We start from the raw sequence: 27,547 nt of genomic DNA, 5'->3' as shown, positions 1-27,547 counted from the left end.
TTGTTGTTTTGCAGTGATACAAATGGATAAATACTCACTTGTAGCACATTTGTAAATTATTAAGTTTTAGGTACAAAACTGCACTGAGGTTACAAGAATCTGTTTATTGATCACAATCCACACAGCGTTATCTCCACAGGCCAAAGAAGTTAAGGTCACCAGCAAAACTAAGTGGGAAAAGTTTGCTGGAGGAGACGAGAGATTCAGCAGGTTCCTTGCACTGAATAAATGGCTTATATCAGCATGTACTGACCACTCAGTGCATTTTATCAACAATTTTAATATTTTTTGGGAACGCAGGCATCTGTTTAAAGCAAATGGATTTAATTTTAACAAGTCAGGGGTGAAACCGTTCACCTCCAACTTGTTTTATTCCATACGTCATCCATCTGTGCTTGGTGCTAAGGCTCATATAAACGAGGAGTTATCTCATAAAGAGGAACAAACAGTACTCCAAGAACAGACAAAGCCCAGCAGAAACCTTGAGGAGGAGCCTCATCTGCCCCCACGCCGGAAAAGCTTCAGAAAGGAGAGACATCAGAGGCAAGAAGAGGGGTCCCTATTTGCCTCCAACTCTCTCAACAACACCAACGACCAGGACCAGGGACCACGACCTTCCCCTGTCCCCCAAACCCCTGACAGGCCATCTCCCTCCTCCACCTCCCTTTCTCCCTCCTCGCCACACCTGAAATTCACTGAGGAGATGATGGAGTGGGTCAATGCTGGGCTCAGATCTACCCCCCGGTCCAATCCGTTTTTGCCCCCCATAAACCCCCCACCAGAGCAACCAAAGGTTCGCCATTGAGCCCCGCCCTCAACAGAGCAATTGAAGTTACATTGACCGCTCCCAAACACGAGGGGGCAAATAATACCTCTAAAACACTTAAGTTGGCTTTATTAAACGTTAGATCTTTAGCTGGGAAAACATTTTTAATTAATGATTTAATCACTGAGCACAGCCTTGATTTTATGTTTTTAACAGAAACTTGGTTGGACCAAAGTAACAGTGGAGCTGTTCTCATCGAGACGACCCCTCCTAACTACAGTTTTATCAGTGAGGCCAGGGTGAGCAGGAGAGGGGGGGGGTCGCTGTCTTATTTAATGAATCATTTCAATGTAAGCAGCTATCTCCTGGAAGTTTTCAGTCTTTTGAATATGTGGCTTTACAGCTGAAGGCCCCATCCAAAGTTGTGTTTCTTAATGTTTACAGGCCTCCCAAATACTGCACAGACTTTTTAAATGACCTCAGTGAACTGCTGTCTGTGATCTGTGTTGATTTTGACTGTGTAATTATTGCTGGGGATTTTAACATCCATGTGGACAACCCTCAGGACAAAGGGACTAAAGACCTGAGTAACACTCTGGGCAACTTTGGGCTGACTCAGCATGTAACAGAGGCCACACATAATAGAGGACACACTCTTGACCTACTGATATCCAAGGGCCTGAGCATTTCAAACATTACTGTGTCTGATGTGGGCCTGTCTGATCATTACTGTGTTTTCTTTGAAAGTAAAATTTCAGCCCACACAAATATATCAACAGCAGTGATCACAAAACGGTGTATAACTGAATACAGTAGTGAGATATTTAACCAGGTCTTCCCCTTAACACCTGGCCTGTCCAGAGGGTCAGTCAATGAGCTCGTCAATAGCTTCAATGCTAAAATGTTAAATGTTATGGACACTATTGCTCCCATTAAGGTGAAGGTTATCTCTGGAAGGAAAAAGTCTCCATGGAGAAACTCCACCCTGGTGAAAAATGAAAAAAAAGAGTGTTGGAAAGCTGAGCGCAGATGGAGAAAAACAAACCTCCAGGTTCATTATGACATCTATAAAGAGAAACTTCACAATTATAATTTACAACTGAGGAGTGCAAGGAGGTCCTACTTCTCTGACATCATCACCAAAAACAGTCATAATGCTCGGGTCTTATTTTCTACAGTTGACAGGCTAACAAACCCTCCTGTGTCAGTGGCAGCTGAACTTCATTTGACCATGGCCTGCAATGACTTTGCCAAATTCTTCACAGACAAAATCCAAAAGATTAGACCAGCAATTGGTACATCAACAACATATTCAGGATATATACAGAGTCCACTGAAAAACTGTTTAAACACCATCAAACAGTTTCACCCTATTAACAGCAAAGACCTGGAGGACATCTTAGGTCAACTGAACTCCTCCTCTTGCTGTTTAGATGTCCTGCCAACAAGTTTTTTCAAAAAGGTCTCAAAGACTTTGGAGTCAGACCTGTTACAGATCGTCCACTTTTCTTTAATGTCAGGTGTGTTTCCAGAACCACTAAAAACTGCTGTAATTAAACTTATACTGAAAAAGGACAATCTTGACAAAACACAAGTGAACAACTACAGGCCGATCTCAAATCTCCCATTTTTAAGTGAGATTATTGAAAAAGCAGTTTCTCTACAGCTCAATTACTTCTTAAAACAGACTAACTGCTATGATGCCTTCCAGTCAGGTTTTAGACAGAACCACAGCACTGAAACCGCTCTGACCAAAGTGTTCAATGACATAGGTCTGAATACAGACAGTGGAAAAATGTCAGTCTTAGTTTTGCTGGATCTCAGTGCAGCATTTGATACAGTTGACCACAACATATTACTCAAACGACTGGAGAACTGGGAAGGTCTTTAAGGAACTGTACTAAACTGGTTCAAAAAATACTTAGAAAACAGGAAATACTTTGTATCAATAGGTAACTTCACATCTGAGCAGACAAGTATCACATGTGGAGTTCCCCAAGGTTCCATCTTGGGACCCCTTCTGTTTAACATTTACATGCTCCCACTGGCACAGATTATAAAGAACAACAAAATAAACTACCACAGCTATGCAAATGACACACAAATATATATCACAATGTCACCAGGAGACCGAGGCCCTGTACAGGCTCTTGGTAAATGCATTGAGGAAATTAATGACTCGTTGTGCCACAATTTTCTCCAGCTAAACACAAATAAAACTGAAGTAGTAGTCTTTGGTGCCAAAGAAAAACGATTACAGGTCACCAGAGAACTTCAATCTATACACCTAAAAACCACAAACCAGACGAGAAATTTGGGAGTAGTGATGGATGCAGACCTAAACTTAGAAAAACACATTAAGACAATAACAAAATCAGCTTACTATCACCTCAAGAATATTTCAAGGATAAAAGATCTGATGTCTCAACAGGACCTGGAAAAACTAGTCCATGCATTCATCTTTAGTAGGCTTGACTACTGTAACAGCATCTTTACAGGTCTACCTAAAAACATCAGTCAGACAACTACAGCTCATTCAGAACTCTGCTGCTCGAGTCCTCACTAAGACCAAAAAAGTGGACCACATCAGTCCAGCTCTGAGGTCTTTACACTGGCTGCCTGTCCGTCAGAGGATAGACTTTAAAGTTCTGATGCTTCCCAGTATGAACCTTCCAGATCCCTCAGGTCATCTGGATCTGGTTTTTTATCAGTTCCCAGAGTCAGAACCAGACACGGAAAAGCTGCATTCAGCTTTTATTCTTCTTATATCTGGAACAAACTCCCAGAAAGCCTCAGATCAGCTGAAACACTCAGTTTATTTAAACCCAGGTTGAAGACTCACCTGTTCTCAGCTGCATTTGAATAAAACACCAAATCCACACTTTTAAGCTTAAATTTCAAAACTTATATTTTAACTACTGATTTTATCTACTGTTCTGATTTTATCTACTGTTTTTTTAAATCAATTTTAAATCATGCTTTTTATTGTTTTTGTTTTTTAATGTCTCTGTAAAGCACTTTGAATCACCTTGTTGTTGAATTGTGCTATATAAATAAACTTGCCTTGCCTGGCTGACTGGCAAGGATGCACCCCCCGGCTGTGGGTAGCTCTGTGAACGGGGTTTTCAGAGTCAAAATCAGAATATTTCTTAACTTCTCTAGAACTTCCAGGAGTGTAAGTGTTTTGTTACAGATGCTCACTTAAATATAAATATGAAAGATACCAAACAAAAACTCAAAAGTAAAAAAAAAAAAAGAAATAAGTAAAACTAAGGCACTCAAAGTGAAACGCTAAATTAAAATGAAATATTCCAAAGCTTAAAGCAACACTAGGTACGGTCTAGATAAGATATCACAAGTGAAAATAGTCCAGGTGTCATAATGCCGCAGGTGGGATTTCCTGTTGCATACATCATGGCTGAGCGAGTCTTGCGCTCCTGTGGCTGTACAACACAAAGAGTGTGGAGGATTGTCTAATACGGAGCACAACTTGAACAACATCTTCCTTTCTGAAACCTCCGTCAGAGAGTTTTCCCCTCACAGTCGAGAGGTTCGCTGAACGAGGACTTACAGGACATCATTTATTTGCAGCTTATGAAACTTCAGAAACTGTTCAGAAATAGTTTTGAGGGATGTTTACAGACACTGAAGTTAAAAGCAAACAAGGATTGCAAATACTAGAAAGTCCCGTTGTTCCTGATGACGTCATTGCTGATGGCGGCCGCATTTATGAAGACAGGATTCTCTGTCTGCATTTTTTTTTTTTTATACTTAAAACGAAACAGATCAAAGTCTTTTCTTATTAACAGTTTGCAGCACTGGAATGCTTTTGTCTGTTACAGAAGTAATTAAGGATATTCAGGCACTCTTGAACCTTTTCTTTCTTTTTAAAATTCTCATTTCTCTGCTGTACCAAAAACTTCAGGAACTGTGATAGGAACATTATTCAAGTCAAACAGTGCATTTTGTGAGCACCATTAATCCACTACTCATTTACTGGAGATTGGAAAAAAGAGAGTCCTCAGTACTCTCTTAAAAAAGGATTTATGCCAAACATCAGTGAAACTGTGTGATTTTCTGCAGGGGAAAAGCATCCCCTGATAGTTTTTGGGAACACTGGAAAATGTTGCGTTTAACAGAAGTGGGCTGGTTGTATTGGAGTGAAAGTTAGCAGGGTTCAAACTCCTCACACAGCTTTTTTGTTTGCTTGTTAAATGTGTAAGTGAATGCAGCACCACTGAGAATTTCTGAGAATAGTGTAATTTTCATCACTTTGTACAAACACATTCATCTGAAGCAAACTGGACCCTAAATCAACTCCCCTTTGTTTCCAGAGTATTTTTCACAAATATAATCATCAGAAGATGTTTAAGTGGGAAAATGAGTGCAGCACTCTCCTTGTTAGGGAGAATAAAACAAGGCGGCCACATTTTATCATCGGATTAATGCGGTATTACATCATCACCCAAAACAACCAAAAAAAAAAAAATCTTCTGAGATTTCTTTTTTAAAGTCAAGTTGAGATGTTATTATTGAGGTTCGGGTTATTTTAGTGCAGGAAGAATTCAATTTGCACTTGTCAATCACTTTCACTGCCAACATCTGCCAGCTACAGAAGGTCTCTTTAAGTGAAGAGGCAACTCTGAAAATGAGACATTCACACAAACGCCGCATTCGATGTGTGTTCTCCCACTGGGAGTGGCTGCTCGCCCCTGCAGGGAGCACACAGTATTCAGTCAAAAACACCTGTAACAAGCTGTCTTTCTGCAAAAAATATCCGGTAACAAGCTTCCCACTTTCTTCTTCTTGTCATCATCCACAGAAATCACTCACTCTGACTAAAGGGACGACTTACCCGCAGATGAGCAAGCGCCTAAATCTGATGTTTATCTGTGATGTGCACAAGCACAGCTGTGATTTTAGGTAATTAGTCATCTGTATTGAGCACCAGCCTTGCACCTGTGCATATGCTGACACAAGTGATATACGTACAGTGCTGTGCAAAAATCTTGAGTCACTCGTCTTTTCTTTTTATTAACATAAAGAAATAGGTGCAGAGATTTATTGAAGCATATCCAAAAACACATGTAAAAACAGCATAAAAAAACAAAAACAAAGTTTGTACGATTCTAACGAGCTGGGAAGTCAATATTTGTTATGACTATCTTTATTCTTCAACACAGCCTGAACTCTCTTTGGCATTTTTCCTTGTAATTTTTTTAAGTAGTCTCCAGGAACAGTTCTCTGGGCCTCTTGAAGGACATTCAAAGCTCTTTTTTGGATGTTTGCTGCCTTTTGTTCTGTTGTCTGTCAAGATGATCCCACACTGCTTCAATAGTGTTGTGGTCCAGGCTCTGTCTGTTTTTCTATCCAGGTAGGCTTTTACTGCATTTGCAATAAAAGTGGGATCGTTGACATGCTGAAAAATTAGGCTGCTGACAATCAGATCCTTTTCTGATGGTACTGCATTGTGGATTAATATCTGACAGAATTATGAATGCCAGAGTGCCACTGGCTGAAATACAGCCTTAAACCATAAAGCAGATATTTTACAGATGGTTGTAGACAGTGTTCATCACTTCATCACACTTATTGCCACCGATTTTTCATTCATTTCTTGTGTAACCTGACATGCCTCAGCCTTTTCTCCCTGTTTCACTTCCTTAACAATGGCTTCTTGACAGGTACCTTTCCACTGAGACAATTTCTCACTTTAAAAGAATACAAGAAAATTCTGGCTTGTTGGAGGTAGAAACTTGTAGAAACCAGAGACTAATGGGCTTTTGCCTTAATGAATAATTTTTTCTGAGCTGAAAGTGATTGACCAATGAGTTAATGATTAGGAAATCAGTCTCAGTTCATCAGTTGTATTCTCATGTAAATATTTGTAGCTCCATTACAACGGTCAGACTGAATCAAAGTGAAACAACAAACTGACTAAATCTTTGGTATTTTTCATCGGTGTAACTAAAGAAGGAGGAATCCAAAAAAACGAAACCAAAAATTCCTTTGAAAATGTTTGATAAAGCAGCCACTGTCTAAAGAAAACCTTGTAAAGACCTTCAAAAGGCCTGGAAAATGACTGATTATAAACGCTTAATAAAGAAATATGAGAGAGACTGACTCACTGGATGCAAAATAGTAGTGTAGCATTTATATAAGAGTAGCTGCCTCACTGAGGAGGATTACACTGATCCTGAAATAAATTTAGCTGGGTTTGTCTTGGAGATGACACTGACAGCTCAATTCATTTCATGAATACATAAAGTTTGCCCTGTAAAGTGAGAAGACTAACAGGAAAATGAGAAGCTGGACCGTGTGCTCATTTAAAACGAGCAACAATGGACACCCGTCCTAGTCTGCTCTTATTTAAAAGTCAATATCCAGCCCACAGAGATGGCTGAGTGATATCTGAACATTACTAGGTGATCAAGAGAGAAGGAGAGAGAAAGAGAAACCTCCTTCCCACTCAGTCATGGCACCACCACCACCGCCTAATTACACATGTTTTAATTACAGTGTCATGAAAGATGTTATTGGTTATGATAATGGTGAGTCTGAGGATTAATGCTTGGACGAGCAGTTAGATTTGATTAAAGTGCTGGGAGATATTATGAGCGAGGCACTTTAAACATATATTTTCAAGAAAATGGACGGGCTGACGAAGCCTAGAACAGAGGGAAGAGCTGCCAGGCAATTACAGTAACCAGCAACCAGCCTTCACTCATCAGCACAGCACAATGACATTTGAACCCTATGATTGCTCTTGCTAAAGCAGTCCCAGTGCATTATATGCAAAGAAACGTTGTTGTGATTACAGGCTAACTTTAGATACAATTGCTTTTTCTTGCTTCACACTACTGCACCTCACGATTTTTTTTTTTTTTTTTTGCACCAAGCAGTTCATTTTAATCTCCTACGCTGATCAGAAAAGAGGAATTTGATGTCATCTTTAAACAGAGTAAGAACGTCCAATTAAGGCAAAAGTCACACATATTCTGAGATAAAAGTTACTATGTGAAAGTGAACAGTGGCTGTTAATAAAGACAAAAGACTGAGTGCTCCCCAATTATTGGCACATTTTAATGATTTTTGTTCCTTAATGATCGCACCCTTAAAGGACTGCAACAGATGTAATCCTTTCCTTTCTTACTTCGCCGTAGACGAGTAGCAGAGTAAAAGTTTACTTCAGTGAAAGTAGAAAAGCTGATCATGTAGTCTGTGTTTTTAAACACCCACCAAAGAAGTTTAAACCAAAGCCAAAGAAAAAAATATCAATGATGTGAATCTTCTGTTCCACCCCCATCCCAAAGATGCTCTATTGGGAGCGAGATAACCTTGGAGGTCATTTGACAACACTGTAAAACATGTTCAAGAAAACAGTTTGAGAGTATTTGAGTGTTGTGATGTGGCGCGTTATCCTGTTGGAAGAAGCCATCAAAGGATGTGGCTTAAACACCACTAAGGGTACTAAGAGCCCTGAAGAAGATATCCCCCAAACATCATTACATCATCATCATCACCAGCCTGAGCTGTTGATGTAAGGCTCTTTCATGTGGTCAAAGGAGCTTGCAAAGAAAAGCGTCTGGACTTCTTTAAGTTGCTTGAAGACGTTTCACCTCTCATCCGAGAAGCTTCTTCAGTTCTATCTTAACAGTCCAAACATCACAATGGCCAATTAGATTTTTTCCCTGCTACCAAGAGCCATTCTGCACATACTCCTATATAAACCCATCAAACCTAACAGCAAATTAAACACATTTACAGCCTGGTACAAAAACCACTTTTGGCCTATGAATGTAATTTGTCTTATGTCAACTCTCAGTTGTATAGCAGATGAACTTCCTTACCCATTCAAACGGTATTAAGACTTAAGGTTATGTGTGATTAGGGGCCTGTGATCCTCAGGTCAGAGCATTTTTTTCCTCCTTGCGCTCACAACACTCATTTCAAAACAGTTCAACTTTTTGAAGGCTCAACTTTTTGCTGCGACTGCAGCAATCAATCACAAAGAGGTTTCTGGTGCCACACTCACTTAGCCAGCAACCAATCACCAACAACCTGTATGTATCCGAGATCCAAGTTTTAAGTAAGTGGCATTATGATATCATTTTATTTATGTTCTTAGCAACAAACATCATACAGTCTACTAACTCATACGGGGGAAAAGTTGCATCAGAGGTTTCAAAATAATACTCCACAATCCTCTGAGTGGAGTCATGCACAGCCGGTGCACTTTTTAAATGCAGTCAACAGTCTTTACACATTTGACATATTTTACACACTTTTCGTTAGCATATGGTCTAAATCAAACAATAACTAACAACAATTTGTCCACAGGGAAGCAAATCAGTAAACACCCAATTACCATTCAGTGAAATTTATGCTGAATATGTACAACAGCCAAAACCGTCCACAGCTAACAGGGGCCATCCTGAGAAGCCATACAAGTCTTACAAATACTAATCAGACAATAACTCTTGATGATGGCTTTAAAACATTGTGCTTTAATTATACAGCTGCACAATCAAAACTGTGCCAGGCATCCTAATAAGCCAGTTTGTACCCAGCTCACAAAAACCTGACCCTTTCATTGGCTTCGAGTCTCTGAGTCTTCATATGATAAATAGCTTAATTTTTCATCTCAGTGTTCAGACATGATTAAATTCAAATCGCTCTTCACCTTTGCTCAGCAACAAAACATGCGGCCCATGTGTCCTTATATCCGACAACGGAAGGACGAAGCCGCTTCAGTTTAGAGGCAGAAAACTCTCAGGCTACTGTATAGCCGTGTGAGAAATGCTACAGATTGTGTGTATCCAGCATCTTCTTACAGCAGCTAGGGAAAAGGCAAGTCGTTCAAAGCTATCCTGTGAAGAGATATCATCCTGAGAATAAAGGTGGCATTTACAGCTCTGGACTTGGACTATTGGTGGACTTATACACTGCTTATCAGCTAAACCAGAAAGACTGAAAAATGACTCCCGACTGAACCTTAAAGTTCCCCCAACCCGCATCCAAGTAGGTTTCAGGGGTTCCCATGGTAACCAATATCCAGAACTGAGTATACCAGCCAATCTTAACTTCACAGACTACTAAAAAGCTAATTTGAGCCACTTTGTGCCCTGCTGGTTGAGCAAAGTGAGCTTTTGCAAGTACAAATTTTACTCTTTTGTGGCTAATTTTTAAAATATAATTTAATTTAGCAAACATTTTTAAGGATATCTTTGTTGCTGACCCCAACAACAATACCATCCTCTAACGCATTTGTTTAGTTTGGGGTGTTGGCACCAGTCGAGACAGGATTGCAGTTTTTTTGGCAAGCATCTGAATGAGTCACTGGAAATAGAAACACCTCTTCTGTGAGTTACAAAGTCCAACTTCTTCTTCACTGTGGTATTATTGTTTCCTTTTAGCTTGATTCACTGGATCACAGAGTTATTCAGAGAATATAGGCCAAGTTACTCTGATATCCTCCCCCTCAAGACTGTAAGGGGACATTCCAGCAGCTCAAGTGGAGCAACAATGAAAAAGGAGTCTCTCTTATTTAAGTGGATACAGGTCACTGAAAGCCCAGGCCTTTAGCACAGTAACCACCTTAAGGATCATGTTGCGGCAATACTTCTTAAAGAAACATTTCACCTTTGTGTAAATTCACTTATTGAATGGCCATAGAAACATAATTTCTTATCTGGATTAGGCACACGTGCATGCCGACTTATTTGCATGAAAAATAATGACTATATATAGATGCAACATCACAGTTCAAATAAAAATTGGTTTTAAATTATATTTAAAATGAACAATGATGATTACCTAAGTTCCATCTATTCATCCATCCATTCGCTACCGCTTATCCTTTTCAGGGTCGCGGGGGGTGCTGGAGCCAATCCCAGCTGTCATAGGGCGAGAGGCGGGGTACACCCTGGACAGGTCGCCAGTCTGTCGCAGGGCTAACACACAGGGACAGACAACCATTCATACTCACATTCACTCGCACATTCACACCTAGTGGCAATTTGGATTATCCAATTAACCTATCCCCACAAACTGCATGTCTTTGGACGGTGGGAGGAAGCCGGAGTACCCGGAGGGAACCCACGCAAACACGGGGAGAACATGCAAACTCCACACAGAAAGACCCCGGCCTGATGGTGGAATTGAACTCAGGACCTTCTTGCTATGCGGCAACAGTGCTAACCACCGTGCCGCCCTTACCTAAGTTGATTTTTTTTATTGATATAGCCACTATTAAGTTTGATCCTGTGGGCTGTGCATGTCATATCTCGATATAATCATAAAAAACATAAATGTTTCCATGATAAAATAGTGTCAATAGCAATATCTATGACATGATAATGCTACGTGTTTACGCTCCCTAGCCAGCACAACAATACAAGACCAGTCATGTCTGAGAGCGAGAGCAGCAGTGCCACCCTGTAATGACTATTTAGTACCTAAGGAGTTATCAGAGGTAAGATCTCCAATAAAGCATAGTATTTTGCAATGTGAACAAGAAAACTAACTAACTAACTAAGGTGGAAAGGATATACTTGAGGCAAAAAATACAGAAAGGGAAAAAAAGCTATTAAGGAACCCAAGGAGGACAGAGTAGGTGAAGGATTGTTGGAGCACTCGTTAATATATCACAGGAACAGTGTGACGAGGTGGATGGAAATCCACTTTACACAGTCTGACCCAACATACTACCATCCCAGGTAGAAAATAGAAAAGAAAGTTTCAATTTTATTATGTGACAACATTGTGCAACTGAAGAGTTACAAGGTTACTTTAGCTTGTGTTAAACTCTAATGTTAAGTGGTTACTTTCTGCTTTTACTTAAAGGTTTCATTGAAAAACACAAGCTAGGCTACTTTTATGCTTACACTGGCTGTGGCACCTTGTGGCAAAAGATTCATACTTTCAGTTAAGCAGTCTGTAAATCAGTGACAGTAGCTCATTGATGAAAGATGGATTTTGTTTCCACTATGAAATCCTACTGTCTGTTGCAATCACCAGTAAAACCTTGTTCTTTCTGTATATTTCCTTGAAATACCGTGACGTAATTTTTTTTTGAGGCCATATCACCCACCCCTACTGTGGACAGTCGTTTTTAATATCCACAGCACTTTCCAGAGGTGTCTGACACCATTATTATATGTTTACAGTGTAAATAACAGAGTGCACTCTAAGAATGAGAGTGAGTCTCCTATTGACTGTAAATAAATGAATGATAAGTAACTTAACAAATTGAAACTCTTTCCCTTCAACCCAAACTGGTCACTGCAGATGTCTGCGAGAGGTTTCTTCCTATTAAGAGAGTTTTTCCTTCCCACTGTCGCCAAGACCATGCTTATAGGGGTGTCATCCTAATCTCTGGGATTTTTATCTCGATTATTTTAGGGTCAAGTCTTTATAATCGAAAAGGGAGTGACAGTTGTTGTGATTTGGCACTATATAAAGAAAACTGAACTACATTTAATTGAATTGATATAAAATGGCAATGTTGTGTTTTATTATCCACAAAGCTCAATGTCCATGTGGATGACACCAAATTAATACGGACTAAATAAATGTCCATCAAAGTCTAAAGACTTTAAATGATTTATTGTGTCCAAATCTGTTCATGACTTCACACTTATATAGTTTCTAGACAATCAACTAAAGACTTATATAATTTCTAGTCTTAAGTGTTGAACAGATTTAGTAAAAAGTCTGAGAAAAAAGCAACATCAGGTCATACTGGAACTTCTGTAGACAGCACTGCTATCGATGAAATGAATCAATAAATAATGGAACTGAAACTGTTTACTTTACTTACCAACACTAGAACTGAGGGTCATTCTGATCTCTTGGCATTTTAAAACATATGTAACTCTGTTAAATTAAAACTCTGCCATCTCACGACTTTCCCTAAAACGGGTTTATTGATCATATAATGAACTTTGGAGTGTGTGGGATAAAAAAGAAAAAAGAATTATGACAACTTAGACATCGGGTGTCATTCTGACCCAATAGAAATTCATGTAAAACAGCAATTGCAGAATGCCGGGTTGCCTAGCAACGCACTTGTTTGGACACATTGTGATGTGATGGCAGCTTTAACATGAGCCAGATATAGCTAGATGATATTGATAAATAAATATATAGGGAACTGTAGTTGGATAAATGATGAATAATTACCGCCGCGCTGAAAGGGTCATGCCTGGGATGTTGAGCCAGGTCAGAGCGGAGGAGTGTGTGATGGAGCGCGTGGAGAACTGTAGCTGAACCGAGCAGAAAGCCCAGCATGCGGGGAATTAATCAGAGCAAATAAAGAGTGAAATCCAGAGCAGAACAGCTGAATCAGACATGTTTCATGCCTGGGGAGCAGAGCAGAGTCTGGTGGGCGGAGGCAGATGAGGATGTTGTGTTGTACTTTTACAATAACTGATTTAGTGCACAGTGTATCTTTCTTTTTCTTTAGCCAACTGTGGGCAATGACCTGTTCAATCTGTGTCACAGAGAGCACTTTGTTTTTTATTTTTTATACCTTCTTTATTTTAGCTAAACTAATACAGCCCATTATCCAAAACTCATTTTTAACTCTGTTTTTCTTCTACAATAATTAAATGATTTAGATCTATTATTGTGTTGCTCGGTATAATCTTTATTTATTAGTGAATTCCAGTACACACTTTAACTTTATATTCTGTAATGAAAAGATATAAATGTTTTGTTAAACTAGAACTAAAAACTAAAACCCCAATTTTTCAAAGTATAAAAAGCTTTTTTTTTGTTTTGTTTTAATTCACAAATTAACTTCTTGAAGAACTTACTTCTTTGCACACAACTGCTGTTGTTGCAGGATTGAGTCAAAAATCCACCAGCCCACAGGAATCCATGGCAGTTCTAGTGCTAAATAAACACATCGCTCTTATTTCATGTCATGGTTTTTGTCACGTCGCGAATGTAAATCCAAGATTCCTCGTCTCTTATCTGTTTCTTGACCTCTTACAACTACTGAATGAAACACTGATTCAGATCAGATCTGACTCGCTGATAAATGCAGTTATTTCCACTGACTACTCATCTCTCTGTGTGGACGTGAGCAGGTAGTGTTCAGGAGGTCATCTATCTAGTGTTGCTAAAAATAAAATGCTCAGGCTTGAACCAAAACAATGAAGTAATACAAATCAAATAAGCAGAAAAATGTCCTCGAAAGTCTTTGCTCTTTAAAGAAAAACACTGCAGCTCGAATTTATGAGCCATCTATAAGCCGCTATTCATCCCGCCGCTGCTAGTATCTACACCGCACTTCACAGGAATCCAAAGTAAAACACACACACACCCTCTCACTGTTTGTTCTCTGCCGTATACGGGCAGCCTGAGGCCAGCGCGAGGACATACCTCTGAGTTTATACAGCTCTCCATTGACGGCGTTTACGATGAACATGTGCGGAGCCTCGTCGCTCGTTGTCACCGAGGCGCCGATCAGAGGCAGCGAGCCACGGGGCTTCTGGCTCTTCCCCTGCTCATTGACAAAGTACTGCAGCTGTCCCAGCTCTGGATCCAACACAAAATACCTGCACAGGAGGAAAAGGCAGAGAGAGAGAATGAAGTTAAGAAAGTAATGAACCAGGGAAAAGACCGGGGAACGGGAAATGGAAGAAGCACCGTTACCGTTATCATCATCATTTTGTTTTATGCTCTCATTATCTTGTTTACTGGTAAAAACTTTTTTTATATATTCCTGCTGCACAAACTTTGTGCAGGATGTGGAAGAGAATAGGAAAACAAGGCGGGGGACATGAATGTATGTGAAATGGAGCAAAAAGAGAGCTGCCGTAATAACACTCAACACCCTTAACATATCTCACCTCCCATGTAATGATGCCTGCAGGATATTATTCACCACATCTCTCTTCAGGCAGCACTCGTGAACAAAAAATTTTAAAAAAATAAAAAGAACAGCCCTTCATTTACATTAACGCCTGCTTTCAGCACCATCAAGCCAGCAAGCTTGATTCCAAATTACTCATGGTAGCAATTAGCGCGGTCATCTTGTGCAGAACCCACAGCCCGAGGCGTGGAAATTAAACCCCACATTTTCTCCTTTGTGATTAATGAATCGCATTCAATCACTGGGTAATTGAATCCCTCATCGCTGGCTGGAAGATGCAAAGCCAGTCAGGCAAACAGAGGCAGAGACATTTCATTTCCTGTGGCCGGAAAGGATCGCGTATGACATTCAAGAAGCTGGTCCGTCGGCTCTGCTTAACACTTTGTTCTGGTTCTGCAGTTCAGCACAGACCACAATGGCACTGGGTGGCTATGGCTGACCTTTTCATGTTTTTGCACAGAGGCCTGAGGCAATAGCGGTTGTCTTTGTCTTGTGTTCATGTTCAGAGGCGCCCTGTATCATCCTCCTTTCCCTGAGATTCAACCTGTATATTAAAAAAAAACTAAACATAAAACTCTCCATGCACCATTACTGGAGCTGCAGTATTGATCAGCAAACCTAAGTGGACCTATTATGCTCATTTCCAGCTCCATATTTGTATTAATGGACTCAACTAGAGTAGATCTGCATGATCTGCAGTTCAAAATAATCTGATTTCATCCTACATTGGGCTGTGGCACATCGCCATCAAGTTTATCTCAGTTTTAGCTCCCGTTCCCAGTCCACTCTCCTTTCAAGCAATCTTTCATCAGACTGGCTGCCCTTGCAAACAGAAAGTTTGAACATCAGCTGGATTTTAATGATCAGGGATAAAAGCTACTTTCGGCTGCTCTGTTTTTGTGCTTTTAGAACAGAGTGCCTTTATTTGTCACTGTACGGCGTACAACAACATTTCTAGTGAGGCCAAAAGAAGTGACAGTCAGCATGTGGGAGGAAACCGGTAAAACCCAGATGAATGCATCGGAGGAAGAACTCGAGGAAAGTGCCGCCCATGTGCAAATCAAACATATGGACTTATTCTGGATTTTTAAACAAAGATTGAGCAAAGAAGAGAGCTGATTACCAAGTTACTGCCCATTTCAGAGTGAGCAAAGAAAATAACAGAATCCATCACAAACTTTATGGGCTGCTGGTACTGGTTAGGTACTGGAGTGCAGGTATGACACAACGTTTTTTAAATGACACCGCTGTACCCAAATCTACAAGAACTCTTATGTCACAGAAGACTCTGACTGCTGTCTCACATTCAAAACACTTGTAACAGTACAGCAGTCAACAGGTATTTGTATCCAAGTAACTTGGACTAGACTGCAATGCGAAGAGTTCAGTTTTTAAGGTGCATGCAACATTTTTAACGAAAAATATTTATCAGGCTGTCTGCGCCACGCTCCCCTTTTGCAGCAATAAAAACAAGTGACATGAGAAGAAGAGACTGAGAACTTACCAATGCATTGTGAGTTAAGCATCATGGAAATGTTGAATTATCATGGTGTCTCTGATGATATCCCCTCTTTGTGACATCATGCAGATCAGGACAAAAAAAAACTTTTTTTTAAACGTGGAACTGTCTGAAGCCTGAGCTTTGGGTTCATATTGATTACTTGTACATACACTCACTGACGCTTTATTGGAAACTTTGGCCATTTTATATAAACATCTACCATTGTAACAAGTTTTGACTTAACAGGTCTCAGCAGATAATTCATGACTTCGCAAAGGGGTGCAATTATTTTTCCACGTGGGGCTAGGAAGGTTTGGAAATTTTTTCTCTATATGAATCTTAAATAGAACTTTAAGGCGCCATCTATCCATTCCATGTCACATGTGTCTTTTGGGTGTCTCAGAAAAGCTGTTTACTTCATGTTTCAAACACTGGCACCGTTTCCTATTTTCTTCATAACAGGTTATATTCTTATTACCTGTTATGAATCTGTATCCCCCACAGTTTAATGGAAACGCATCAACTTCCTTTACCAATGTATCTGCATCATTATTTAATTAAAAAGGTGAAAATATGAGCCCCCATTGTTGCCCATCAGGTTAAGCTCGTGATCAGTTTTTTTTAAGCATTTGCAGAAACCCGGGTTCAAATCCACCCTGAGGCCATTAACTGCATGTCTTTCCCAGCTTTCACTACTCACCTAAATAAAGGATAAAAAGGTATAAAGAAAAGAACATAACCATCAGTTTCCTAGGACTATGCAGGCCTTTTAGATGATTAGGAAAAGCTGAGATGAGATGCTAGCTCTCATATCAGATCTATGATATATTAGCACAGAACACCAAAGGATCATTTCTCTAATGACTAAAGAAAAAAAACAAAACAAAACAAAACAAAAATGTTCATTACCACAATAAACCAACATCTGCTGAACAGACACTGCTTTCCATTTATCATTACACCCTATTGATGTGTGATCCTCAAACATATGCTGGCTCCTAGTTAAGCAGAAAGTCATTCAAACTGTGCGACACGCAAACAGAAATGCGTCGAATCAATCTTTGTCAACTGACTAAACATTACGTTTGAAACATGACTCACACATGAGTCCAGTGAACTCAAAACTGTGCCTGTTTAAACTAAATAAAGTTGGTCAAGTCATGAAGTAATCTATTGATTTTTTTTTTTTTTGCTTGAGGGGTTATTTTTATTGACAAAAATGTTGATAGAAACAGTGAGGCCAGCAAGTGTTGCACAAATCAGATTTTCATTGTTGTTTTTCTGTCACATCTCTGCAGCTACACTGGGAAACTGGGTTTTCCATATATTTCCAGCCTCTTTCTTCCATTTGCATCATGGTCATTCTGATTGGTTCCCAGCTTTCAAGGAGGTGGGTCGTGACTAATACAAGCATGTCAGAGGGGGCAACAGAAGGAGGGGGGTGGGGGTGTATGAATGCATAAAAGCAGCAAATGAATGCAAAGAGCACCTTTTTGTTGAGACCCTGATGGACAGTGAATGGCAACCCTCCTTCCTGGATGCATTTTAGGCTTTTTTCATGCTGCCTGCATCTGTTCATTAATCTAAAAGAGCTCAAAACAAAGCAGTTTGAGTTTATGGCTGGAGGCACGGACACCAGGTCAAGCTCTAACTAACAAATGAAATGAGGGATGCTGAATAATGTAATGTTTTACAAGCTGCCTTAAAAAGATATTAAAATACTCGCACTTCAGGTGAGTCATGACAAAGTTTCCCTTGAAAGCAAAACAAGCATGTGTGTGACGTAACAAGCAAAGCACACTGACGCGAAGGCTGATTTAAAATCTTGAGATAAACTGGAGCAGCGTATTCAAAAACCACTGCTTTAACAGTGCATATATCATAATTTCCTAACTCATTAGCTGCTTGAGCTGCTAACTTCTCCATCCTTCACAGGATGCATTTTTCCCCATGAACCCTCTCAGCTCCAGCGAGCACACGGGGAACGCTGCCGTCTGAAAATTGATCCTTGCTCACAGTCTTGTCCCCTTCCATCAGGAGGGCTGGAGATTTATGCCGACCGCAGCCATCCAGGGAACAATCTGCCTGCATCACTTTATATCCAGGGCTGTCTTCGTCGGCCTCACGCGCTGCATGTTGAGCTCACAGCAGTGTACCAAGTCTTATCCCCTGTGCAGTCAGCAGAATGGAGGCATTCACTGTTGACCCCCTCCAGGCAGTCTTCGCTTGTCCAGCTAAACCACATTGCAGACTTTTGATATGATGAATGGCGCCAGAAAGCAAAGTCCGGGCTTTCGTGGGCTCTCTCTGCTGATAAGCCGATACCGACCTGCAGGGCCAGAGTCTTGGCCCACAGAGACCTTTTCGCCTTTGGACGCAAGAGGCTGCAGCAGCCCGCCGACCAAATGAAAAGATGATTAGTTTGGCTGCAGTAAAATCTAAGACAGTAAATCTAATTTCCAACTAGTATCAAACTTGATTCATGAACAATATTTTACAGTACCTTAGTATCTAAAATGCAGGCTGTGCATATGGCTCACAATCTGTTATGTGGGCTTTTGTCACTTTCCAGTTGATAAATGAAACTGTAGGGCTTCAAAAGACACCCAACATCATGATTAAAAAAGAAAAAAGAAAGAAAAATGTGTCCTGGAAAAAACAGATTGGAAGGTGCTGAAAGAAATTTATGAGAATAAGGCTCACACAGAGTAGGGCTGAACGATTATGGAAAATAATCTAATTGCGATTTTTTGCCCCAATATTGCGATTGCGATGCGATATGCGATTATTTTTTAAGGTCTTTGTCTTCTGTATTATTAAACAAAGACAAGCAATACATCATATAGTATGGCCAATACTATATTACATTAATTTTAAACTGTTCTTTCCTGGAAGACAGACCTCTGTTATGATGACATGAGGTGATGCATGAATTGATGACTGACATTTTTATTTAACTTCTTCAATCACAACAGTATATTTGAACATACACAATAGTTTATTTTTAGCTTACAAACATCTGAGCATAAAGTGCTGACAAGGAACCCTGGTGTAAACATTAAAATGAAAGTCAGTACAATGTGCAGATTGCAGAAATATACATAAAAAAAATCAGTGGCTTTACCACACTCAGTTTTTCGACATCTGTGAACTACTAGACAGTCATTCAATTAAAAAATAATATTAAATAAATAAAACTAATAAATAAAAAATACACACATCTTACTGATCTCTGCAGTCAGTAACATTACACATAAAGTGCAAACATAATAGCAATTGTATAAACACACACACAAACACGCCTTTAAAATTTAAAGGCGTGAAATTGGACGGTCTAGCCTTCTGATTAGCGTCACCGCTGTCTCGGTGGAGTTTAATAAACTCGGCCGTCTGCTTCTTGCTATCTAAAATATAACCAGACACTGGTGTAAATTCTCGACTGTCTCATACTTCTGTTTAATAAGTTTTCTGTTTGACGTTTAGTCAGCTGTGTGAAAACCAAGGAGGAACCCACCCGGGGGATTAATAAAGTTTTATTTTATCTAATCTAATAACTTTAATCTCAGCCAAACCGATTTACTCACGAACAAACAAAACACTGAAAAACGCCCAACAATAACATTTTTAGGTTGTCTAAGTGACTTATATATTACGTTTAACCCGAGCAGCGAAACTCCGCGGTGTTCTGAAAATGATGTGCCGGGAGTTGTGCCGTTCTCGGCCGCATCAGTAACCCTCGAGCTCCCGGCTAGCTGTCGAGCTGGTGGGTAGCAGACGCCTCTGAAAACGTCGAAGCACTTTTGCAAATATGGGATATCTTGATAAACCGAGCAGATATTTGATGTTTACACAACTACTTTCTCGCCTGAAAATATGTTAAAAGTTTATTTTGTGACCCAGAAAGATTAGTATGGCTGGGCCGCGCTATGAATTCTGGGATATGATAGTAATTTGGACAGCCTTCGGCACGTCGCTGTGACGTAATCGGTCTACAAATGCGGCCTCAGGAGGATGCAGCCCATGAATTTGGACATGTCCAGAGTATAATCGCAGCCTTTGCGGTTAGAAAATTGCACTTGATCATGTCGCGATATTATCGCAAATGCGATATATCGTTCAGCCCTAACACAGAGATACAACATGGGCACTAAATGCATCGTGACCAAGCAGAACAGGAAGTTGAATATGCTCAGTAATATGTGCTAATGCATGATGAATGTGAATGCCTTTGTTACTCAGTTTAGATATTACAGTACCCTGGGGTGGGATTCTTTGTTGGCAAAGACATTCAATACCTTTAATGGACAAATCAATTCACTCAATGCAATCATGAAACAAATCACCATCTGCAGTCGATTTTGTTATCCGCCCTTAAAATATCAGAGAACGTGTCATCACGTAGGGTTTTATTGCTTCTAAATATACCACAGCTGTTTATTTTAAACCTTTATACATACTTGAATTAGAATTCATGTTCAAACTTTCTATCTCTAGAAACCTGTACGTGCACTCAGGAGCAGACATCTGTAACAACATAGAGCCCGCTATAAATCACCACCATAACAATATTTGCACTTTAAAAAGAGCTTAGTCAAGCACATTTGTCCACATCAACAGAAACACTATCATTTCCTAATGGATTTAACAATTGTGCTGCAGGAAATGGCTTGTCAGCAGGATTTACATCTCCTCGCTGCTCTTTTGGCAGTTAATTCTCAAATATGCTTGGAGGGACGTCAGAGTAGTGAATCACACTGATTATTGGCAGGAAAAGGGGGATCAATAAGAGAGTGATTGGCAACTATCAGGGAGATTACATGCTGCTGGCATTTTATTTTCCTGTAACATCATGAGAAGATCTTGACACTGCTGTGGCCAAATAAATTATACTCAATCATTTCATTAGGTACACCTTGCTAGTACTGGTTAGGAGCCACTTTTGCTTTCAGAGATGCTTTGATTCTTTGTGGTACAGATTCAACAAGTTACTGGCAACATTTCTTAGAGATTTTGGTTCACATTGAGATGGTAGCATCACACTGTTGCTGCAGATTTGTTGGCTACATAACCATGATGAAAATCTCCTGTTTCACCACATCCCAAACATCCTCTACTCAAAGCACCACCCATAGTTGTTCATACCAAGCAGGATGGTTTCATGCTGTCATCAGAATCATCTTTTTTCCCATGTTATTTATGCCAAATTCTGATCCTCGTCCAAATGTCTCAGGACAAATCATGACTCATCAGAACCAGACAACGTTTTTCCAATTTCCCATTGTCCATTTTGATGAGGTCATTGTGAATTGTAGTTTTCTGTTCTTAGTTTGCGGGCGTGGCACCCAGTGTGGTCTTCTGCTGCTGTAGTCCATCTGCTTCAAGGTCCAAACCTTGCTTGAAGCAATCTATCCAAACCTCTCTAAAAATCACTAGATATATATATTTTTTTATTATTTCGGGATGATTGTGCAGGAAAATCCAATCCCAACAGATCAGTAGCTTCTGAAAAACTCGCACTAGCCCAGCTGGCAGCAACATCCATGCCACATTCAGTGACTCAAATCTCCTTTCCTCTCCTTTCTGATACTCAGTGTGACGTTGAGCAGGTCATCCTAACCATACCTAGATCCACAAATGCATGGACTTGATTTGCTGATAAATCATGTTTTAACATGCAACTAAATAGATGTATGTAATAAAGTAGCTGGTGAGTGTAAGCTCATCATTCACAATCTCTTAACTCTTGTTTGCTTCCACAAACGTATCATCATAATAAAACTTTACCATCTGACGTTTTTAAACATCTAAACATTTCAGGCTGTACTTTTTGACCAGCTGCCATATCAGGGACATGGAATAGTTTCACAAGTGGGGGCAATGAAACTATTAAAAGGCTTTGTTAAAACCAGATGTTATTTTAAGCATTCCTAAAAGTATACAAGAAAACTACACACAAGAAAACCAAACAAGATATGAAGGAAAGGGGAAATGCAAAATGCTAACTCATTTCCCTTTCCCCTGCACTCTAATATCAAAGCTGGCCTTACAAAAAACAGAAAATTAGAACAGAAACCCAAGAAACAGCAAAAACACAGGAGATACAGCCATTAAACAGACAGAAATATATCAACATGAAGCCAAGCTAATGCCTGCAGTTTTCTTCCCCTTTTCAGACACAGAAACACCCACCAGAGCTGCACCACCCCGACTCACAGCTTTGATCAAAGAAGCACAGCAGAGCTCCTTTTCCACTGAGTGCAAGTGCAAAGAAATTATTTGTTCATCACAGTACATCCCCCACCCTGCAGAGCACTTACGAAGACATGGATATAACATCTACACAACGCTCACAGCTTCTTATACAGGAAGACGGTCTAAAATGGAAATTGAGAAAGAGCTATAAATGGTATGAATTGTGTGATTGGCACACACTTCATACATATGCCGATAACCAAATTACAAAGAATTAAGTTAGATATCTGCTCCATGGAATGATGAATGTTACAACTGATTTACAGCAGCAGAAGGTGACGTTGTTTTTCCATTTTTTTTAAAGTGTGTCGTCAACATTCGTCCCCCTGGAAACTAGCCGTGCGCTACAATCCACAATCAAAAGCTCACATTTCTACTTTTAAAATGACAAAAAGCATGTCCACTAGCGTGAAATGATCACACAGTAACCACTTGCAGGTAATGCATGACTTCAAAATGCAGACAGAAAAAGCTGCGAGAGGTAAACCAGGCCTCACAGATGGTACTTATGTGTCTGTAATAAATAAGCTGAGTATTTTCCTATCATTGCAGACATGCTAAATATGTTCCGAGTGTCTTTAAGTGGGAACACTTCACTGTGGCAAACTGATTGTTTAGTCTGAGAGGCCGGAGAATGCATAATGTCAACCTATTAATTCTCAAATGGACTCTCGTGGCTTCTAGGGCAGCATTAAGAAGGAGATGAGTTCTCGTATGTGTGTGTTTGTCTGCACATTCAAAGGCTTCCTGACCAATCAGACTTCTGCACCTTTAAGTTTTAGTCATAGTCTCATTTCTACACAGAGCTGTTTGAGAATTAAGACTTGATTTAAGGATTTTTATAATGATTGTGTTCTTTTTTTCCTCCCATCCACTATATTCTTTACCAACTATCCACTCCTTTTCAGCGTGATAAGGATATAAAAGGCTTTAAAATAGTTACTGATTTACAAGCCATAGTCAAGGTCAAATTTGTTTATACAGCACATTTAAAACAGCAAAATATAGGCCAATTCAACTTAACACTAAAATCCAGGAAAACAGAACACAATACACAACATTAAAAGACAAAAATTTATTAAAATAAAATAGGATTTAAAATCTGAGCCAAGCAGATGTGCAGAGTTAGATCATTCCATATATTTAGTGCAAACATTTATATTTTGATCACCTCTCTGTTTTAATCTCATTTGAGGAATGTGTTAGAGCAACTGGTTACATGACCTCAGAGTTGTTACAGGTGTGTGAATGTGAAGCAGCTCAGACAGATAGGAAGTCAATCTGCAAATGATTGACAAATCATCAGAAGCACAGAAAAAACATAAGCACACACAACTAGAATAAACTCTAAAAACCTGTTACCCTTTATTCTCTCTTCTAAATAAGTTTGACTGTGCTCTGTGTTTGTTACAAAACCTGTCTGACAACACTTCCTCTTATGCATGCGAACACAACATACACCGTGTATGATAATCAACTGTTGAATAACAAGCAGCTTGCAAACAACACTTCCTCTATTAATCTTTGTGACACTGTGCAAAGTTTGCATCTGGGACATACGAAGGATAGATGGCATATTAATGATCTCCTTCATATTCAGCCACACTTTTTGTCAGTGCATGTAAGGACTTTTGTTGATATTAAAATGATTGTGCTACTTGGTTTCCTTAAATATAAAAACATCCCAAAGTTATCTTAAATACACCTCAGAGAGGGAGACCATTCCAACTGTAACACAGTAATAATCAGGGTGTAGGCCTGTTGCCAGTCCACCTATTTTATAGCCTCATAAGTTTCCAACTAACTTTAGCATATTGGCCATCAACATATGAGAAGTTAACCCATAGATGATAATGAAACATTTTCTGGGCACTTTGTCAATATCGCAGTAGGTAATTAATTAGGAAGTTGGATCAGCTGTCGTCAGAGAAACTGGCCTTTTTTCCCTCCACTTTATTGTTTGACATTTAAACTCAGCATTCTTCCTCTGGCTGTATTGAAATTTCTTACCAGCATTGTATTGACGGGAAAGCAACACGCTATCTGAGGAACTATATCAAAGACCTTTGTATGCAAACACTGATAGCAACGTCAACGTCAGACATTGTCAGAGCGAACAAATGTTGTCAATAAATAAAATGTTTCAGTCGAGAAGTATGGACTTGCTTTGTAAGACAAAAATGTACATTTATTATTTCAAAATAAGCACTAAAAAGTTACCGCCGAGCATAGAAGCCAATTCAAGCTGCCACTATGGGTTCAAAATGTAAAGAGTACCCAACCCTAACTCCCACAGCTGCAGTCAATTTAGAATCACCAGCTAACTTAAGATGCATATGTTTAGGTTGTGGGAGGAAACACACGCAGGCAGCTAGAGAAAACACTTTGAACCATGTGATTTTTCTTTCATTTTTTTGAGAAACATAACTGATCCTTTATAACTGAGGTCATCTGAGAGGAAACTAGAAATGCCTCGCCCTCTTTGGAGTGTAGAAGACGTGGCTTGTGATGTTTTTGTCTTTTCTTTTTCTTTCATGTGAGATTGTGTAACGATCGGTGGCGCTTGATAATTAAAAAAATTAAACAGAGGAGTAAGTACTGCTCTTGTGTGTTGACTTTTGCCTTTGCATTTTTCACACGTATAACACAGATGCGTGTGCTTACGCTGGTGGGAGGAGCTTATGACAGAGACAAGACTTGCTGAAAGAAGGCTGTTTTTTCTTGGGGGTTTTTGGCTTTCCAGAATTCTGCAGTTTCAATGCTTATAATACTGAAACTCTTGTTAACAACCCCATCTGTTTATTGGTTTTGTATACACTGCCTTAGACCATTTATTCTTATTAACCACTTTTTTATGATACGCATTTCAATTAATCTCTACAGCACCTTCAGGCAAACTTTGAGCTCATTTGCTCTGTTGCACATTAAACTTCTTCCCTTCCAAAATCTTTCCTTTCATCAGTTCATCTGGGTATAAATGTGTCACTAGCTTTCCCATAATGGCACATTATTAAAGTCACACTGCCATTATTACAACAGTGTTATAATAAATGATTATTACTATATTACACTGACTGTGACTGTCATCAATGCTTAGGTTTAAAGGGTTTGAATCATTTACTATCCTTACAAGTATAGCACACATTTCATATGTGCATATATAAACAAAACTGACTACTTAGCACATTTTCTTCACACAAACGCACACAGCACCTACTCAACATAACGGTACTTCACGCTGACACATGGCCGCCCACACAGTGGCAGAATTAGCTCCACTCAGGTCTCCTGCCCACCAAGACACGGCCTGCCAAACATGCACACACACACACACACACACGCACGCACGCACGCATGCACACACACACACACACACACACTTTGTGTTCCTCCACGTGATGAAACGTGACTGACAATGTAATTACTCAAACAATGTCTTCCACCGGGGCACGGCCTCTCCTCCTTCAAACGTTTCTATTTTTACGCTGCGGGCACTTACGGATATTAACTGTGAGCTGAACACAACCTGAGGAAGGATGGAGCATCTGATCGTCTTCCTTCACAGGTATAAAAGAAACGGGTCATTTTAAAATCTGGTCCGGCTGCAAAAAGCCTTTCATTTTTATTTTAACCTAGCTGATTTATATTTCTCTACAGGCCCCCTCCCATAGTAAACCTCTAATAATATATATATATAATATAAATCTTTATCCCAGGTGACAGCAAATGCTTTCCTGAGCTCAGAGAAAGATAGAGAACTACAGCATAGGGTGTAAAAATCACTTACTGTGAAGAAATATGAACAAAGGCTCAAAACAACAGTGAACCCACCATTCAGTCCTGATTCATTTCAAAACTAAATAATCTTGAAATTAAATAAATAAATAAAACGTTGCTGTAGCAGAATGACATTTTTACTAAAGATATTCTAAAGAAATAATCTTGCTGGAATAGATTATTTTAAAAATAATTACATTGGCTGCAATGGTTTCTGCTTTAAAAGCTTTAAAACGAGCTAAAAATAGAAATACCATAAACAATAACAAAAGTAATGCTTTCTGACCTTCATGTTGACATATTATCAACATTACAGTTTTTCAGGGGTGGGGTGGGGGAGTTTGTTGTTTTTGTTTTGTTTTGCTTTAATGAAAGGACTACAAGTACTTCCAGTTAATTGTTTCAGTGTTCCTGGGTTTGTGACATATTGGCCTTTCACAGCACAACACATTAAAATAAGCCATCAAGGGTGAAAACTCCGGTCAATGCAAGATTTACAGAATAATTATGAATGTCAACCCATGGATCACCCATGTTTTCCTCTTCATGGGTGATCCAATCAAACTTAAGAGTGCAAAAGGTTTAACATGGCAGATTTCAATTGTACTTTAAGCACTCTTTGGATAACTCTGCAATTTAAGCTAAATATTAATATTTAATATTAAATCATCTCAAAATGCAATTACATATAATGCTGTTAAAAAAAAAAAAAGAAGAAGAAAAAGAATAAATGAATATTCCACTACAGCAGATTCCTTTGAAAAACTGCTATCTGTTGGTGCATCCTCCAGTGAGTCACCCCTCTTTTACCCATACCTGCAAATCTCTGCACAGAGCTCACAGCAATCATGTTCATTTACTTTATTTACTGATATCTGCAGTAAAAGTTCAGAGTTTAAGAGTCAAGAAACGTGCCTGTAAGACCAAGTGTGGCTTCTCTGCCAGCAGCGACACCATTAGCTGCAAAGCCAACAAACCTAAGTGCACATAATAATTTCTTGATACTAAGAGTTTGCAACTGCAGGATGTCACAGACAGCAGCTGCAAAGCTGAACCACAGTTCAAGGATTTTAAACAACAAGTTGCAGATCCCACCTTTGTGGGGAATTCTCATGGAGACGATGCATAAGTGCTCCATATGACTGTTTCTATCATTTCTTTCTCCTGTAAAACTCCCCTTTTCATTGTCTCTGTTTTTTACACCGAAACAGGTGCCTGGTGACGCAATGAAATGTGGGAATGGATCAGATCCTGATCATCCCCTTCGCAGTGTTATCTCTACAGTCACAGAAGCACAAGTACTGAAAGTGAAAGTCGATTTGCTCCTGGCAGATTGCACCGTGTTCCACACCATCCATAAACGGACTCC

The 27,547-nt window shown here is 39.5% G+C and overlaps 1 protein-coding gene across 2 annotated transcripts in view; it reads right to left on the bottom strand.

The window, feature by feature from the left end:
* The window catches only part of osbpl10a (oxysterol binding protein-like 10a), a 102,150-nt gene that overhangs the window by 70,214 nt on the left and 4,389 nt on the right, over nt 1–27,547 (bottom strand). For both annotated transcript variants that reach the window (XM_026155847.2, XM_080296568.1), the window contains exon 2: nt 14,156–14,331. In XM_026155847.2, the coding sequence (XP_026011632.2) occupies nt 14,156–14,331 (176 nt within the window). The remainder of the gene's footprint in view (nt 1–14,155; nt 14,332–27,547) is intronic.

This window comes from Astatotilapia calliptera, chromosome 22 (assembly GCF_964374335.1).
Source record: "Astatotilapia calliptera chromosome 22, fAstCal68.1, whole genome shotgun sequence".
In the NCBI taxonomy this organism is placed as follows: Eukaryota; Metazoa; Chordata; class Actinopteri; order Cichliformes; family Cichlidae; genus Astatotilapia; species Astatotilapia calliptera.
This window is presented reverse-complemented; position numbering and strand designations above follow the sequence as displayed.